This window comes from Capra hircus, chromosome 17 (assembly GCF_001704415.2).
Source record: "Capra hircus breed San Clemente chromosome 17, ASM170441v1, whole genome shotgun sequence".
NCBI lineage: Eukaryota > Metazoa > Chordata > Mammalia > Artiodactyla > Bovidae > Capra > Capra hircus.
Window position 1 is genome coordinate 13,381,184 of NC_030824.1, and position 19,038 is coordinate 13,400,221.

The window sequence follows — 19,038 nt, forward strand, 5'->3', positions numbered from 1 at the left end:
TTTCCAGAAGTGGTTGCTATTTTGAATGTGGAGTTTAGCATTCTCATGCTTCTGTCTAGATTTTTGCCACTTGAGCATTTGGTTGACCAAAAAGTTTGTTCAGGTTTTCTGATATTATGGAAAAATGAATGAACTTTCTGGCCAGCCCAATATATATCCCCCTAAATCATGTATAAATTAAAGTAAAAGTAAAAAGTCGCTCAGTCCTGTCCGACTCTTTGCCATCCCATGGACCGCAGCCTACCAGGCTCCTCCATCCATGGGATTTTCCAGGCAAGGATACTGGAGTGGGTTGCCATAGTATTATTTTTTATGAATGGTGCTGTCCTAAATGTATCTTCTATAATAGATACACTGTATCTATGAGTAGTATGTATCTGTCTTTTCTTCCCTTTACTCAAAGTTATTTGTGAGCTTCATTTCCATGAACACACAGAGCTTTAACACGCTCATTTTCATAGCTGTATAATATTCCATTACAGAAACTGCCACAGTTCACTTACACATTCTCCTAACAATGGAGTTGAGGTTATTTCCAGCTGGGTGCTTAATTTCATTTTTTCCCATAATAACTATGCTTCAGTGAACATTCTTATGCTGACCTTGTGAACAAGTGTGAGAGTTTCTGTAGGGAATATACCCAGGTGTGAAATTGCTTGAAGAGTTTCAAATTTAAGAGACACTCTTCAGGCTAAACAAAAACATTTCTAGGGGCCAGATCTGGCCCTTGTACAGGACCAGCCCCAATTTTCGACCTTTGTGCATGGCGGGCAGAGGTGCTATGCTCAGTCTTGGTTCAACTGTCTGCAGAGTTGGACCTGAAGTCTTTGTACCCAGTACTGGGGCACCCGAGTGTAGACATGAACTTGCCTTTTAATTGATGAGTAGTACTGATCAATGAACTCTTTGGCAAGAGGAAAGAGCTGTTCTTTTGTGCGGACGTCTTCAGGCTTTCGTATTTGCTGAGTAGGGAGCATGACGGACCCCATACAGATGTGCTCAGTGCATCCCGTTCCCTGGAAGGAAAAGAGGTTTGGGCTGTTACCTAGTTTCACCCAAGTGTGGCACGTGTAGGGCTGTGGACTTGGCTAGACATTCGTGGTAGAGTTTCCCCGGCCTTTAATTCCCAAAGTGAATTTCTCACGTACCAGCTTCCAGTCACTGTTCTACCTGCTGATTAGCCCAGGCGAGGAGAAGATAACCAGCATTTTAGTGTGTGTGTTAGTCACTGAGTCATGTCTGACTCTTCGTGACCCCATGGACTGTAGTCCATCAGGCTCCTCGGTCCACAGGATGCTCCACAGGCAAGAATACTGGAGTGGGTTGCCATTTCTTCTCCAGGGGATCTTCCTGACCCAGGTATCGAACCCAGGTCTCCTGCATTTCAGACAGACTCTTTCCCATCTGAGTCACATCTGAGTTAGGGGAAGCCCTAATCAGCATTTTAAGGTTCTGTAATTATTTGCTCTACTCAGTGAGGGGGGGTGAGGAGAGGGGCTTTATGACTGACATTCTCTGGGAATCAGAACCATTGATGCTGAATCTCCCAATATTAAAAAAAAAATTGTTTTTTTGGCTGCACCATGCAGCATGTAAGATCTTAGTTATCAACCAGGGATCGAACCCATGTCCCTTCATTGGAAGCACAGAGTCATAACCACTGGGCCATCAATGGAGACCCCTCCCAACTATTTTTTGATCCCATGTTGATCAAGAAGGACTAGTAGAGTGATCACAGTAGCTCTTTTGAACAGGTCTACAGGATGTTGATTGCAGAAAATCGCCCCAATTCTTTCCCTCCATCTATTCACGCCCTTTACTATGTGACTTACAGCAATTCTCATCAAGAGGTGAAGCCTCCTCCCTCTCCTTTTGAATCTGAGCTGGTTTGGGCCAACAGAAAATGGCAGAGGTGACACTGTGCCCATTCTGATTCTAGGTCTCAAGATATCTTATATGTTTCTGCTCATTCTCTCAGGGCCCTGCATCCAGGGCATGGAGGAGACCAAGCTACCTTACTGGAGGCTGAGAGGCCGCATGGCACAGAGCTGACCCCTCAGATAATCACAGAAGCATGAGAACCACCCTGCCAATCTGTAGGTCCTGGAAAATAAGAGGAGTAGTTGCTTTCAGTTCAGTTCAGTTCAGTCGCTCAGTCAAGTCCGATTCTTTGTGAGTAGTTGCTTTAGGTCATTAATTTTGGGGTGGTTTGTTACACTGTGATAGCTTACTGATACAACATTCCTCCAAGCGTTAGTTGCTCAGTCACGCCTGACCCTTTGCGACCCCATGGACTGCAGCCCACCAGGCTCCTCTGTCCATGGGATTTTCCAGGCAAGAATACTGGAGTAGGTTGCCATTTCCTTCTCCAGGAGATTTTCCCGACCCAGGGATAGAACCCGAGTCTCCTGCACTGGAGGCAGATTCTTTACCGACTGAGCTATGAGGGAAGCCCGCTTTCTACAATATAAAGAAACTAACTGATTGACTTTACAATATATAAAAATTTAGAGGACAGATTGATAACTAAGAAGGGTTTGTTCAAAACTCCATCAGTGGTTGGATAGTGAGATGTAAAAAGTGTGTACTTAGGAGCAGCAATCCCCTTTTGGGTATAGGGGACAGAAATAAATAGTATTTGCACAGCTAAGTATCTACCAGTGGTTCTCAAATGGGGGTGTATTTCCCACCCAGGGCACATCTAACAATATCTGGAGACATATTTGGTTGTCACAACTGGCATCTGGTGGGCACAGGTCAGGGGTGATGCTCAACATTCCACAATGCACAGGATGGTCCCCACAACGAGAATTATCCTGTCCCATGTGCGGATATTGCTGGGGTTGAGAAAAGCCTGGTCTCCCCCCGTGCTGGGATACTCACCAACGTGCTCTTGAGGTGGAGGGTGTCAGAGAGAACCACGTCGGTCTCCCAGTTCTTGACCTTGAGGAAGCGAGGGCACTTGGAGGGGCTGCCATTCTTCGTGGGAGACTGTTTCCCCGAGGCAGGGGGCTGGAGGAGAGAATGAAGATGCATATTAGGCACTGGAAGACTGTCCCCACTGGGGTGGGAAGAGGTGGTGTTCTTCCTGGAATCTGCCCCTAGTCACCGCCTGTCTGTGACTCTCTGGGGTGGGCATGTGCAAGGTGCCTGGGACCTGGTCCCTCTGCCCGGACAGAAGGAGGTGCCATGGAAGAATGTCTCACGTTCCGTCCTGGGGAGAGGGGTCAGGAGCTCAGAGGCTGGTCTCTCTGGCCTCTAGCGCAGGGTCTGGCACGTAGCTGGGACTCAGTGAATGCTTGTTGAATGAATGAGTGACTGAAGGAACACTGTCAGTCTCTCAAAATGGTAACAGCCCTCAGGGCTGAGGAATCAAACCTGAGGTTGGGTCAAGTTACTTGGATTTTTGGGCTGTCCTGCCATAGTCCAAACTCACCATTTTTGGCAAATACTAGGGAAACAAGAAGTTTAAGTGAGAAAGGTTTGAAGCATAGCATGCTCAGCCATGTCTGACTCTTTGTGACCCCATGGCTTATCCCGCCAGGCTCCTCTGTCCATGGGATTCTCCAGGCCAGAATACTGAAGTGTGTAGCGGTTCCCTTCTCTAGGGGATCTTCCTGACCCAGGGATTGAACTCTGGTCTCCTGCATTGGCAGATGAATTCTTTCTCACCGTGCCCCCTGGGAAGCCCTTGAAGCATAGGATACCTTCCTCCAATTCCAGGTTTCTGTTTTTTAAAAAGGCCAAGCATGTCCCTGCTCACGGCCTTTGCACATACTGTCCTCTCCATCTTGAACATCTTCAGCCCCCCATTTGTCTTCACCTCTGTAAGCAAATTTCCCAGTAGGTGAGAGGGGAAAGGCCTGGCTGACAAATGTTGCCCATCCATTTTAAGCCTCACTGATAAGGATCACCTTCTGTTCTTGGGTATTTCTGAGTGGTCGTCTACCAGCCTGGAGAGAGGTGTGCTTGTGCATCAGAAGAGCATCAGCAGCTCTAAGGGAGAGGCGTCAGGCATACCCTGATGCAACAGCTGAGCAAGGGAGGAGAGAGGATGGGACAGTGTTGAGTGACACTCATGCCTAAGAGTGGCGTAGTGGGCAGTGACCTGGAGCCAGGGTATTCACACATTCAAATTGTATCTCTTGAGCACCTACTATGTGCTAGGCACTGCTAGGTGCTGGGGACACCAAGGTGAACAAGGCAGTCAGGATCCTTGTTCTTCTGGAGCACTGTTTTTGGAGAAGTGGAGATAAATAATAAGTAAACTAATACATGGATGATATAATTTCAGGAGGTGATAAGAATGCAATAGAGAGAAGTAATGGTAACAAAGTGGAGTGGGGGCGGGGCGGGGGGGGGGCTGGGGAAGGCACATTTTGCAAAGGCCCTGAGGCAGGGATGAGCTTGTAAGCTTAAAGGACCAGCAAGGAGGCCAGTGTGGCTGGGGTGTTTGATTGTGAATGAATACAAAGGAGATGAAGTCAGAAAGGAGGCAGGATCCACATCTCATCAGCATGGAGGTGCTCAGGCTGCTGAGAGAGCCATTAATTAGGACTGAATTGGGTTAAGTCTGGGACAGAAATCACAGAGAACCCTGAAGGACAACTACTGAAAACTAACATCCACTGGACACTTGCTATGTGCCAAGCAACCACCTTATCATCCCCATTTTACAGATGAGGAAACTGAGGCACAGAGAAGTTAACCGAGTTGAACAAGATTGCAGAACTAATAAACTGGAGCCAGGAGTCAAATCCTGGCAGTCTGGCTCTCTAACCATGCCCTCCACTGTTTGGCCACTCTGCCTCTTGGCCATCAGGTACAATTCCCTCACTCACTCACTCATTCATTCCTTCACCCAGCACAGGTTTACTGAGTATCTCCCATGTTCCAGGCAAGTCAGTAAGGGCAAGGGCTACAGTAACAAACACAACAGACATGATCTGTGCCCTCATGCAGTTTATGTGGCCCAGTGGGGATGATGATTGAATGAACTATTATCATTGAATGAAATGAGTATCATAACCTGGGATGTCGGCAGTGTGCAGGGGACTGTCAAAGCACTCAGAAGGGGCATCTGACCAGGGTCATTTGATTTCTAAGTCGAGACCTGTTAATCAGGTCAAGAAGAGGGAGCAGAGTCTTGTTGGTAGAGAAGTGAGAGGCATAGCCACCTTTCTGCCAGGGGAGCGCTCTGCTAAAGCATCCGTGCCGCCAGGTTGGATTTTGGGGAACGGGAGGCAAGTGCCAGCATATGCCGCCACTAAAGACTGCCAGACGGTGCAGGGAGCGAGAGCAAAGAACAAAAGGAAGGTACTATGACTCATGATCTTCCAGATCCACTTGTCCCCAGCGGCTCTCATCTCGGTGCTGGGTACCAACATCCACCCACTGCCTGTGCACGCCACAGGAAGGAACTGTCCTGAACATCATCTTCTTTATCCCCCACACCCAGACCATCCCTGACTCGCATCCACTTAGCCTTCTAAATGGCTCCAGAATCCTCATTCTCTCCATCTACTGTGTAGCACTCTATCCAAGCTTCCACCACCTTTCATGCGGGTGATTGCCACAGCCTCCTAAATGCTAGCCACTCCTCATCACCGATGGTGTCATTATTCTACTACCAGAACAACTTGTAGCCCTACCGCAACTGTGCATGCGGGCTAAATCACTTCAGCCATGTCCAGCTCTTTGCAACCCCCGCGGACTGTGGCCCACAAGACTCCTCTGTCCATGGGGATTCTCCAGGCCAGAATACTGGAGTGGGTTGCCATGCCCTCCTCCAGGGCATCTTCCCGATCCAGAGACTGACCCCACGTCTCTTACGTCTCCTGCATTGGCAGGTGGGTCCTTTGCCGCTGGCGCCACCTGGGAAGCCCTGTTATGACTGCTACTGCTTTAAGTGTTACTACTGCACTATCACCCTGGGAGCAGGAGAAGGATTGGAATGAATTCTTCTCTCCACTCCCTATCTGCCCTTCTATCCCGCTAAACTCTTAAGTTCTTTTACTGATGTCCCCACACGGAGCCATGTACAGACGACTCTACTTCCTTTGAAGGTCTAGACATCCTGAACTTCTTTATTTAGGATTCTATTTCCACTCCCGTCTCTCCCAGCAGATGTCCAGGTGATGGAGGTTGCCTCTAGGTGGGCCTTTCTGATTAGAAGTTCCTCTGATCATGCTGGCAATCTGCATCCTTAGGAAAATAAAATCCTCCCTTGTCCATATGGGAGGCACCCTAGCCATCCTCCCTAAATACTGGGCATCACTTGGCCAGTAAAGAAACTCTCTCTTGACACCCCAGAGTTTGAGGAGCAGCTGCAATCCCAGAGTGGGGATAACAGACGTGGTGTTGGCATTTGGGGTCAGGCCCAGGGCCCGTGGAGGTGACAGAGGGGCAGAAGGCAGCGGTGAGGGGAGCCTGACAAGGTGGGAGGAAGCCGGAAGTCTTCACAGGCAGTGCGGATGGAGAGGGATACAGGCAATCAAAGAGGCCATCTGTTGAGGGTCCAGATGTGCGAGGGGTGGTCATTACGAGACAACTAATTGGGGGCCCAGGCATGAGCCGTGCCACTCTCCACCCCGGGCTGTGTGAAGGGCACACTTGAAACCAGGCATTAGGAGGCCTCTGGCAGGGCTGTTGTACTTGAGTTTTGATGTTTTAATTAGCCAGCAGTAATATTAGATGACTCAGGAGGGGACAAACGAGGAGATTAATATAGCAGTCGGGGGCCCGGCGTGGGGGATGCAAATGACTTCTCTGAGTGGGGACTGAAGTGCTTGGTCTAAAAACTCAGGATAGTGGCACTTGTGGGTTGTTAGGCTGGCGACAGGGCACAAGCAGGCTTGGGAACACAGTGGACTGTGTTCCCTGGATTTGGGTTCAGGGTAGACAGTGAAAGCTTTTCAGGTGGTGGGAGACACTGACTCGACTTCAGTGGGTTCAACAGGAGGACTCCTTGGTGCCTGCTCCTAAATTTGAAAGCAGGCTCTGAGATCCTGGGCATTTCAAAGGCTTTGTCAACACCTCTTCACTCTGGGAGTCTTTAGAGAGGTCCTGAGGAAATGGAAGGAAATGATCTTGCAGCCCAAGAGGAGACAGCAGGTGAGGTGTTGTCAGCCTTGGGCTCTGAGCCAGGAATTCAGCTTGTAGGATCCCTGGCAACTTGATTTCCACACCCCCTCCATGCCTCCCTTCCTCCTCTCTTTCAGCAAATACACACTGAGTGCCTACTGAGTGTTATGGACTTGTGTTCTAGGCTTTGCCGTGATCCCCACTCTCTTGGCAGCAGCATCTTGCAGCCGCATGCTCTGAAGCAGGGGTTTGCAGACGGTGGCCCGTGGGCCACAGCTGGTCTACCCTCTCTTTTGGTATAGCCCATGGGCTAAGATGGAGAAGGCAATGGCACCCCACTCCAGTACTCTTGCCTGGAAAATCCCATGGACGGAGGAGCCTGGTAGGCTGCAGTCCATGGGGTCGCTAAGAGTCAGACACGACTGAATGACTTCACTTTCACTTTCAAGCATTGGAGAAGGAAATGGCAACCCACTCCAGTGTTCTTGCCTGGAGGACCCCAGGGACGGGGGAGCCTAGTGGGAGGCCATCTATGGCATCACACAGAATCAGACACAACTGAAGCGACTTAGCAGCAGCAGCATGGGCTAAGAATGGTTTTCCCATTTTAAACTTGTTGAATAAAACAGTCAAAAGAAGGATAATGCTCCATGACATGTGAAAGTTAGAAGGATAATGCTCCATGACATGTGAAAGTTAGATGATGCTTGAATTTCTGTGTCTATAAATAAAGCTTTATTGGCACCCAGCCACCCTCATTTGTTTCCATATTGCCTATGGCTGCTTTTGAGATACAATGGCAGAGTGGGGGTAGTTGAGATGGAGATTCAGATGGAATGGTCCACAAAGTCACATATATGTCCTATTACCTCCTATCCAGGAAAACTTTGCAGACTCCTGATCAAAAGGATTGAATTCCAGTGGCTGAAAGCTAACCTATCTTACTTAGGTCTCCATTAACGTAAACATTAGTTATCTGTTTTATACATGTGAAAGTGAAAATGTTAGTTACTCAGTGGTGTCTGACTCTTTGCGACCCCAGGGACAGAGGAGCCTGGCAGGCTACAGTCCATGGGATTTTCCAGGCAAGGATACTGTAGTGGGCTGCCATTCCCTTCTCCAAGGAATCGTTCTGACTCAGGGGTCAAACCTGCCTCTCTTCTGTCTCCTGTATTGGCAGGCGGGTTCTTGACCAGCAGTGGATACATGTCAATCCCAGGCTCCCAGTTCCTCCCACCCCTTTTCCCCCTTGGAATCCACACATTTGTTCTCTACATCTGTGTCTCTATTTCTGCTTTGCAAATAAGATCATCTCTATAATTTTCTAGATTCCACGTATATGTGTTAATATACTATATTTGTTTTTTCCTTTCTGACTTTTTTCACTTTGTATGACAGTCTCTAGCTAGGTCCATTCACATCTCTACAAATGACCCAATTCCATTCCTTTTTATGGCTGAGTAATATTCCTGTGTGTGTGTGTGTGTGTGTGTGTGTGTGTGTATAGACACATCATATCTTCTTTATACATGTATCTTTATAGATGTTTGTATATAGATACCACTTTTTGCCAACACATCATTCACTTTGCTCTACCTCCAGTGCCAAGCCGGAGAAGGTGATGGCACCCACTCCAGTGCTCTTGCCTGGAAAATCCCATGGACGGAGGAACCTGGTAGGCTGCAGTCCATGGGGTCGCTAAGAATCAGACATGACTGAGCGACTTCACTTTCACTTTCACTTTCATGCATTGGAGAAGGAAATGGCAACCCACTCCAGTGTTCTTGCCCGGAGAATCCCAGCGACGGGGGAGCCTGGTGGGCTGCCGTCTATGGGATCGCACAGAATCGGACATGACTGAAGTGACTTAGCAGCAGCAGCAGCAGTGCCTGTTCAACAAACATTTGAGGTCTGCTATGGACTGAACTGCATCCTCTCAAATTCATATGTTGAAGCTCCAACTCCCATTGTGACTTATTTGGAGACAGGGCTTTTAGAAGGTAATTAAGGTTAAATGAGGTCACAAGGGTGGACCCCTAATCTGATAGGATTAGGGGTCTTCTATGACTAGGAAGAGACAGCTATTTCTTTGAGTGCACAGGCTGTTTAAGGACACAATGAAGGTGGCTGGCTACAAGCCAGGAAGAGAGCCCTCACTGAATGTGACCACACTGGTACCCTGACTTTGTTTGTTTGTGGTTTTTTTTTTTTTGTACCCTGACTTTGGATCTCTACCCTCCATAACTGTGAGAAATAATTTTCTATTGTTTAAGCTGCTGGGTCTATGGTATATTATTATGGCAGCCTGAGCTATTTAACATAAGATCTAAGTGTATTTCTAAACTGTGGAGTCCCTTACATGCTAAGCTGAAAGCTTTGGCCTTGAATGAGTAGACAGTGAGAACCCCTGAAGCTGCCCGGGGAAGAGGGTGGCCTTACCAAAGCCATTTTAGCAAATACATGAGTGCAAGGACTGTAGGAGGGAGAGGGTGGAGGCTGAGAGGCCCAAGAGGGGGCTGCTGCACCAGCGCAGGGGCCAGGAGAGTGGAAATGCAGCAGTGGTAGCAGATGACAGGAAGGGAGGAGACGGGAGTTGGGGTGTCAGGAGCAGGACAAGAGCTCTGTGGCTTGAGAGGATGGGAGAGAGAAGAACAAGTCAACACTGACGCAGAGACTTCCCATCTGGGTAAGTGGGAGGATGTGAGGCTTTTAGCAGAAGCTGGGAAGTAAGGAGCTAAGGTGAGGGGAATGTGGAGGATTTTAAGGCTGGAAGACAGACACCAGACATCAGAATCTTGGTCGTCTACAAAGAGAGGGCAGGCACCCTGTCCTCCTTCGATTGTGGGCAGGAGGCTCACAATGAAATCGGGACAAGAGCTTGACAGAAAGGAGGGAGGGAGGTACCTATGCACCACAGAACATCTTAGGATGTCCCTCCAGTGCAAACGTTGATGTCCTAACCCCCAGGATCTCCAAATGGGAGAGTCTTTAAAGCGGCAATTAAGTTAAAATAAGGTCGTTAAAGTGGCCCTAATCCAATATGGCTTGTGTCCTTACAGAAAGGGGGAAATCAGGAGACAGACGTGCACGCAGGGAGAACGCCACATGAACATGAAGACTGTCACCTGCGAGCCGAGGAGAGGAGCCTGGAGCAGAACCTTTGCTCACCGCCCTCAGAGGGAACGAACCCTGTAGCCACTTTGATCTCAGACTTTTGGGTTTCCAGACTCAGACAATAAATTCTGATTGTTGAAGTCACGCAGTTTATGGTGCTTCCTCTAGAAAACAGCTCGAGATGAATCCAGGAGCTGAGGCCCAAACCTGTTCAAAGCGAGCCAGTTCTTATTTCTTTCACTGTTGGTACCAGCGCCAGCTCCTCCCTCTGAGGCCTGCAGCAACTTGCCCTGCTTGGCTTGCTCTAAAATGAGGGCAGCACGCTGGGGCTGAGCCGGGCAGCGGGCCATCCACACCAGGGGCCAGATGCCACACACCATGCCACAGCCCCTTCGCTGCAGCTCCAGGCCGTGCTGCTCCAGTCTGTGGGCCCCACATTTTAGAGCCGCGAGCGTACCTATTAGGAGCTGTGGCAGCTCAGGTTCTAGAACCACGGGCCTGCAAACCAGCAGGTACGCACCCATCCATGCAATTAAAAAATTGCTAGTTATAAAACTTAACCAACAGTGTTAAGTAAATTGGAGTATAATTTCCTTGCAGTGAATTCAAAGCATGATTTCTAAAGTGATTCATTCTTTATAATAACTCCACAGAAGCTTGAAATCGCTTATTCTTCACCCCTCCTCTGTCTTTCCCCCCTATTCAGTGGTCCATGTTCTCTGTGGAGGATGGTTACAGAAGGGAGTGCTTGGGAGTCAGACTCATCATGGTTTGGGTTCCCAGACAAGAGCCTCTGGAGATGAGGATTTTTGTTTGTTTGTTTTGGCCATCCTGTGGCATGCAGGATCTTAGTTCCTCAACCAGGGATTGAACTCATGCCCCCAGCAGTAGAAGCACTGGGTCTTAACCACTGGACCCAAGGGGTCTTTAAGTTAGATTGTTGATGCTTTCTCCAAATGAGGTGATGCTTACAATCATGATGATTTCACAAGATAATTAGATTATTAGATAACTTTAAACCTGATCCCATTACCAGATCAGAATGTACATGTGCATTATGAATTAATTTTGAGAAATCCTGTGATTATCTTGGGGCCCATCCCTCTTATATTGCATTGTACTGTGTGTGTTTATTAAAAGCATTACACTGCTGATTGTAAATATTTAAAATGTATAGCGGAAATAGAGACAGAGATGTAGAGAACAAACTTATGGATACCATGGGGGCAGGGGGGAGTGGGATAAATTAGGGGATTGGGATTGATGTATATACACTACTATGTACAAAACATATAATTAATGGGAACCTACTGTATAAACCCTACTCGATACTCTGTGGTGACCTAAATGGGAAGGAAATTTAAAAAAAAAGAGGGGATATATGTATACATAGAGCTGATTCACTTTGCTGTATAGTTGAAAGTAACACAACCTTGTAAGGCAACTATACTGCAAAAAAAATTTTTTTAATTGAAAAAAATGCACAACAAGCTTTGTGATTATGTTTTGGACTTTTTACCTTTTAAAACATCCTGGGACCCTCAGAAAATAGAAGTGGGTTGTGGCTCTCTGGGCCTCTGAGAATCTCCATGTGAAGGGAGTTTTGACAACTGATATCCATTTGTAAAGAAAGGAAGGAAGAAATGACTTTGATCAAGGGAAAGAATCTGAATATGGTTTGAAGCAATAAATGAGCATACAGAATGTCACTGTCCTTCTCGGACAACACTCAAACAGCCTGCGTTGAATATGCACGCTCAGTCACTCAGTCGTGCCCAACTCTGCGACCCCATGGACTTTAGCCCACCAGACTCCTCTGTCCATGGTGCTTCCCAGGCAAGAACACTGGAGGGGGCTGCCATACCCAGGGATGGAACCTGGGTCTCCTGCCTCTCCTGCATTGGCAGACGGATTCTTTACCACTGTGCCATCTGGGAAGCCCCTCCATTGAATATGCTCACTGTTAAAATAAACAGTTAGCAAAATATATGGAAATTCCAGAAGGGCTGAACCCAAACACCCGTCAATTCAGGCCCCACTTCCTGGTTCCACCCTGCCTCTGACGGGAACAGGTGGAAGGGACATGGAAGGCCGGTCCCCTGACTAAGTGACCTGTAAAGACCCTGGAGGTCACTGGGCAGGTGATGGTCCGGGCGGAGGGATGTGAAACATCAGCAAGGCTGGGGTTCTGTGCCAGTGGGAACTGAGGGGCTTTGCTCAATATAAATTCCTGGAAAGCATCCCTTTGTGCCTATTGGAGGGTGCTCCAGGAACCCTCAAACAGGTGGAGGAAGGGGTGGAACATGCTTTTTGGAAAATCTGACCTGAGTGTCTCACTTCAGCCATGAGCCAGATCAAGGCCAAGGATACCTGGCCAGATACAGTTGGGGGCAGAAAAGGGCTTAATCGCAGCTTCTAGTAGGGATTGGGACACTCTCACAGAGAGCAATGAGGTTCAAAATAGAGGAGGTCTCTCAAGTACTTAGAGACAGGCTTAGCACAGGGAGTAGTGAGCAGGCGCCCCTAAAGAGTCAACGTAAATGCGGCCGATGGAATCTGCTGGAGCCAGGCAGGGGGCACCCTGTGTGGCATGTCTGCGCATGATTCTACAGAATCCCAAAAATCACGGTGTGCCGACTACTGTGTATGTCTCTGTGTCTGGAGCTTGTCTAGGGAGTGGGAGTTTCTGAACACTGAGACAAATATGTATGTTTCAGTTCTGAACTAATGTCTAGGTTCTGAACTCAAGGGCTGTGATTTCAATTTCATTTTGAGTGACATTTATTAAATGCCTATTGTGTGCCTCCTCTAGGCTAGGCCACTGCATACCCACTGGTTGCTGGATTCCTCATGGTAACCCATTTTTCAGATGAGGAAATGGAGGCTCTGAGATGTAAAGTGACTGTCCCTAAATTAATAACTGACAGGCCACAGAGCTGGGCATGGACTCTAGTCCCTTGAAGTTCCCATTTTTTCCCCCATCCAGGTCTTTACTGCCTCCCTCCTCTGCATATTCCTAGAGTCTGGCCCCAGAAGATAAATAATGAATGCTACATTGACCTGAATGATTGACAAGGATGACGATGTCGCCATAAAGGCAAAGAGGTGTACCTTTGCCACCAAGACTCTATGGGTGGTCACCTTCAGCCTCACATGAGCAATATAACCATTGGCAATACTCCTTTACCTAAATACACAGTATGATGCCTAGATCAGCAATATGATAATTAGCCAAATAACAATAATGAACTTTTTATGGAGCACTTATTCTGTGCAAGGCCTTGTAGAGCTGAGAGTCGGCTGTAGGGCTCTATGACCTGGGTTCAAGTCCCATCTTGCCCACTTACAAGTCAAATGACCTTCCTCGAGCTATTAAACTCTCTGGGCCTCAGTTTATTCATCTGTTAAATGGGAGCAGTAACAGGAAGTAACCCAACAGCAGTAACCCAACTCCATTGGGCTGGGTTGGAGATTAAATGAGATTGTGGATCTAAACTGCTTGACACAATGTCTGCCATTGCTCAACACATATTATTTCTTATCATGAATAGCAGATGTAATCATTTTGTATGGTATCTTATTTCTTCTTCCTCACAACTCCACGAGCCTATTATCCACTATGAGCTTCAGTGTGGATGCTAATCAGCTGTTTGACAAGGTCACCGGGAGGAGGAGACCAAACCTGGGTTGACCCCTGAGCTGAGATTGTGACCCCAGTGCTGTGGGTGAGCCCAGGGAATAGAATGGCCGCACCCCCACAAGGTGGTATTGTTGTCAGCGTTATTGTTATTTTTATCCTGACATCATTAGCGTGCAGTGAGTCAGGGCTGACTTAGAAAGCTTCCCTGAAGCATGCTGGGTTGTTGCTGAGAAGCAGAGGGTTGGGCTGGTTTGCCTTCATCCAGACACAGCTTGGAGGGGTCTGGCTGCCTGCTTTCGGTCTTCAGCAAAGCCAGCAGTACTGGCCGCTTGGGGTGCTTGCTCCTGAAGAGTGGGGCTCTGGACACCTCTGACCCTCTGAAGATTGGGAACCCATAAGCACTCCCCTTTATGCCTTATCATTTGGAGCTCTGCAGAGAGGCTATTCGGGGAGGCCGACACTTCCCTGGAAGGAGGGAAAAGCTTCTCAACAGATTTTGACATTTTGAAAGGCAACAAGCCCTATGTCCCCAGGGGTGAGGAAATGCCAGGTTGCTGATGAGGTGGTGGGGATGGGGTGGGCAGGGAGATTTTGAAATGAAAATCAACTCTCTGACTATCTGGCTGCCTTTGTCAGCAAGAGGCTGGAGAGAGGGGCAGTGGGCTAAGTAAGAAAGAAGAACCCAAATGGAAATGCCACTTCCCCCAGACCCAAGACCTCTCACACTCACTAAGGGTTGGACGGATACTTAATTTGTATATGAAAATAGACATTCTACCTCCAAGCATGACACAGTTCCACTCCTACCCCTTAGGGAAGCAAATCGGGCAGGCAAGAGAAATAGGTGCTTAATAAGAAAGGAAGCAGAGAAGGGCTTGAATCAAATCCTAAGGTTTTGTGGGAAGAATGAGCAAATAGCACTTTCTTACTAATCTAGGGGAACGTTTCCACTTAGGAGGGTTATTATGTACGGGGCTTTGAGAATGGTGTCAAAACTCAAAGTGGCTCAGGTGGAATTAGCATCAGAGACAACCTCAGCAATCAAATAACAATCCTTAGTAAGAAAAAGAAACATAATTTGTCAGCCCTGGCGGTTTCTTTTAAAACTATAATGCTTTCCCCAGCTTTCTTCTAGGCAAACTCCTACATGATCTTCAAAACCCAGATCAAAAGGTCACCTCTTCTGGTAAATCTTTTCTTATGCCTGCCGAGGTATCTATGGCCTCATAGTGTATTGTGCCCCTCTCTATTTTAGGATTAATTGCACTGTCCATGTGTGTTATCTCCCCACATGCATGCATGAAGGTCTTGAGGGCAGGGAGGGCCAAGTTTGCTTGCTTATGCTTCTACCCCAGAGTTGCGTGTGTGGCAGTATTGAGTGACTAGGTATCTGTGTGATGGGTGAACGGATTCATTCTATCCACCAGTGCAGGCCAGATACAACTTGTCAGGGGATGTTAAAGATAAGCATCCCCAAGTCATTCATACGCTATGTTCTAGTGACCAGGGATTTGGGTCTCACTGGCTCTACCCACTGCTGACCCAACAAGAGAAATGACCACTAGGTATAGGTGCGCATCTCAGATTTCTGAGGCTAACTTAAAAGAAGGTGCTTCTATGGCAGAATTCCTATTAAATTTGGCCAAACGAGAGTATCAGGGAGAATGGGGCAGACCATGATATTCCTTCAGGGACCTAATAGTTGTCTGAGTCAGGAGGTCCTTTTTCCTGTCTAGCCTGCATCTCTCCCAGTTCACCTGGGCTCTGTTGCCTTTTGCCAAGTCTTTGCCGGGAAAATGCAGACCAGCTGCTCCTCCACCAGCTCCTATTGGCAGGTAGTAGCTGGGCCTCTCTTTGTGTTATTAGCAATGCTCCCCCCTCCCTGGATGTCTAAAAAGCAGCAAATGTGGGTTACAACTGGACAGAAGGGAGCCGATTCCAGACGCTGCAGGTAAAGTGGCTTTGGGCAGATAGAGAAGAGGCTGAACATAGGAGCTGGTCTTTCAGGCCAGAAAGAAAATCACTGGGTTTGCTATTAATTTGCTTCACCTGGGAAATGTTTCTGAGCCCTATGGCTGTGGAGGTGTCTAGCAGGAGGCAGCCGAGCTGTTTGCTTAGCTCTGGGACTTCAATATAACTGAGCACTTGGGTCTCTGCTTCCTTTTAGCTCTATTTCTGAGAGGCATTTGGAAAATTGAGCCTCAGACAGCAGAGCCTGGATAATCTCACAGGCCAGTGATTTCGAAGCTTATTTTGGGTCACAGACTAACAGCAAGGACTTGATAACATTCAAGGAGTAAGTCCAAGCACTGCTGGTCTGCACGTCACAATTCCAGGAGCTCCCATGTCTAAACCTGTTTGGCCGCCTTAACCTCAGGAAAACTATCTTTTCCCCCTTTCTCCAGCACCCTTTCTCCTCCACAGAAATGAGTTTCCATTTTAGAGGCAGCCTTAAGGCAAGTTCTCAGCACCTCCCCCTAATTGCTATGGACTGAATGTTTATGCCCCTCCTCCACCAAATTCATCTGCTGAAACCTAACCTTTATGTGATGGTATGTGGAGGTGGGGCCTTTGGGAGAGGATGAAGTGATGAGGGTGGAGTGCTCATGAATGGGATTAGTGCCCTTATAAGAGAGACCCAGAGAGATCCTTTGCTCTTCTGCCACGTGAGGGCACAGTCATAGGAAGCAGGCCTGCACCGAATGTAGAATCTACCGGTGCCAGCCTCCAGAACAGTGACAAATATATTTCTGTTGTTTATAAGCCACCCAGTCTATGGTATTCTGTTATAGCAGCCCAGACAGACTAAGGCACTGATCATTTCATCAGGATGCCCCACAAAAGTCCCTGGGCCTATTAAACCCCCTGTCCTGTCCTCAGTATTGAGCCCTACTACTCAGGCTTGAAGTTCAAGGTTATGTTTTTTAACTGGTCACTGTCTGACCAAGGTGAAAGGAAATAGTCATCAGACTGCAATGGCTCAGATTTCAGCAGGACAGTAAGGGTCTTTCTGGTGGGGTCAAGGCCTCCTCTGCTTCTTCCCTATACCCCAGATCTCAGGAGTTACTGCAGGCCAGCGATTACAAACTCTGATACCTAGAGCAGGTAGGTAAGGCAAATCAGTAAAGCCATCTGGGTAATCTTGAGACAGAACACTTGGTTGCATAGCAAACACATAAGAATATTTTTTATTCTTACAAAACGTGAAATCTTTCTCATCTTCCCTGAAATGTGTGAATTGCTTGGTCCATACCTACCTACCACTTATCCTAACTATTATAAGAAAACCAACAGTGCTAATGTTATGATGAACGATAATGAACAGTTGGTGGTAATGAGAGGGGCACACTAAGGAGAGGTGGGGATTGTGGCAAATTGGAGAGCCCATGCCCTGCGTAGTGGGAGGAGCAGTCAGTCAGTCTGGGCAGACTATTTCCCCATAAGAATATAGGCTCAATGTGGGCAGATTGTCCATATTTGTAAGAGAAGTTGCAAATATGATAGTTACATAAAAAACTGAAACAGTGGCAATAAATTCAAAGTATAAATATAAGTTGCCTATAGGACAATATAGTGCAAGCCTAACAAATCACGTCTACAGCCTGGATCTCGCCGGAGTCTGCCTCTCTCTGCCCTTCTTTGTCTTGCGAGGGGTTGCATTATGGCAACACCCTTTATTTTCAATTGAGAAAATATGAAGAAAACTCAAGCTCTATTTGTTCACCTAATCATTGACAGATAACAACAGTCCTCACACTCACAATATGGCCTGGGTTTTTGAGGACAGCATAATAGAGAACTAAAATTGTGCCTTGTCCACCAAACATTCCCAGGTGTCACTGCAGGAGTCAGAGTGCTTGGCCACTGACCAGTAATACTATGGGATCCCTGATGTCCTTCTTTTCCTGGCCAACCCCTGGCAGCTAAGGAAAGCAAGTTCCACTGACGCTATGGAGTGTCCCATCCTCCCCCATGAAGCTACACACAGAGGCTGTGAGTCACTGCTTACATGGGTTGGTGGTAAAAAGTGCTGTCTCAGGACTAAGCACTGAAAGAAAGAGCTTGGCAACCTGGCCTGTGCCATCCAAGGCTTGAGGTGGGTGGAGGGAAGGAAGAAGACGGCCATTCCAATAGTACTCTGCTGCAGTGCAGGGGAGGGGTGGGAAATTCACATGCTTCACCAGCGTTGCTCTGTTACCTGCCTGGGCAGGTGAGAAACAGGCTTTGCTAATCTCTAGCCAGATCTAGACACTCTTAGGAAACCATATTGACTCTGCTGTTAAAACACTCCTCAGCAAATTGGCAAAGTCTGGTAAGACTCCAAGCTGGGAAGGCTATGGTGAAATAGTCATTCTCCTACTTAGCAGATAGGAATGGTACAACCTCTGTGGTGAGCAATCTGGCCATTTCTGCCCAAGTCACAACTGTATATGACCTTTGACTCAACAACTGCTTCTAGGAATTTATTCTTTCGATAAGCTCACCCATCTGCCAATGAGGTATTTGCACAAGGTCATTCATTATAGAGATGTCCTGGCAAAATACTGGTGATGGGCCACATGTTCATTCTGGAGGCCTGGTTCATAAATAAATAAAAGGGAATATTATGCAGCCATGAAAAATGAACCAGGACTCTTCAACTACTAATTAGGACTAGTCTCCAAGATACACTGATACCTGAAAGAACAAGGTACAAAGCAATACAGGCATATGGTGGAGATATTGTAGGTTCACTTCTGGACCAGTAGTAATCCAGCAAATATCACAATAAAGTGAGTCACATGAGCTTTTTGGCTTACAAGTGAATATAAAAGTTACATGCATTTTTACACTGTACTCTGCGTGTGTGCATCTTAGTCGCCTCAGTAGTATCCGACTCTCTGTGACCCTATGGACTGTAACCCACCAGGCTCCTCTGTCCATGAGATTCTGCAGGCAAGAACACTGGACTAGGTTGCCATGCCCTCCTCCAGGGGATCTTCCCAACCCAGGGATCAAACCTGCATCTCTCACAACTGCTGCACTGGCGGGCGGGTTCTTTACCACTAGCGCCACCTGCGAAGCCCATTCTGCACTTCCTACACTGTAGTCTGTATGCTGTGTAATAACCTTTTGTCTAAAAATGCACATACTTTAGCTTAAAAATCATGCAATCAAAACCACAGTGAGTTACCATCTCACACCAGTCAGAATGGCTGCTA

The 19,038-nt window shown here is 47.5% G+C and overlaps 1 protein-coding gene across 1 annotated transcript in view; it reads right to left on the reverse strand.

Moving 5' to 3' along the window:
- Positions 1 to 19,038, reverse strand: part of NOS1 (nitric oxide synthase 1) — a 191,160-nt gene that overhangs the window by 55,645 nt on the left and 116,477 nt on the right. The window contains exons 4-5 of the mRNA XM_018061221.1: positions 2,884 to 3,012; positions 871 to 1,016 (exon numbers count right to left, since the gene is read on the reverse strand). Coding sequence (XP_017916710.1) covers positions 871 to 1,016; positions 2,884 to 3,012 — 275 coding nt within the window. The remainder of the gene's footprint in view (positions 1 to 870; positions 1,017 to 2,883; positions 3,013 to 19,038) is intronic.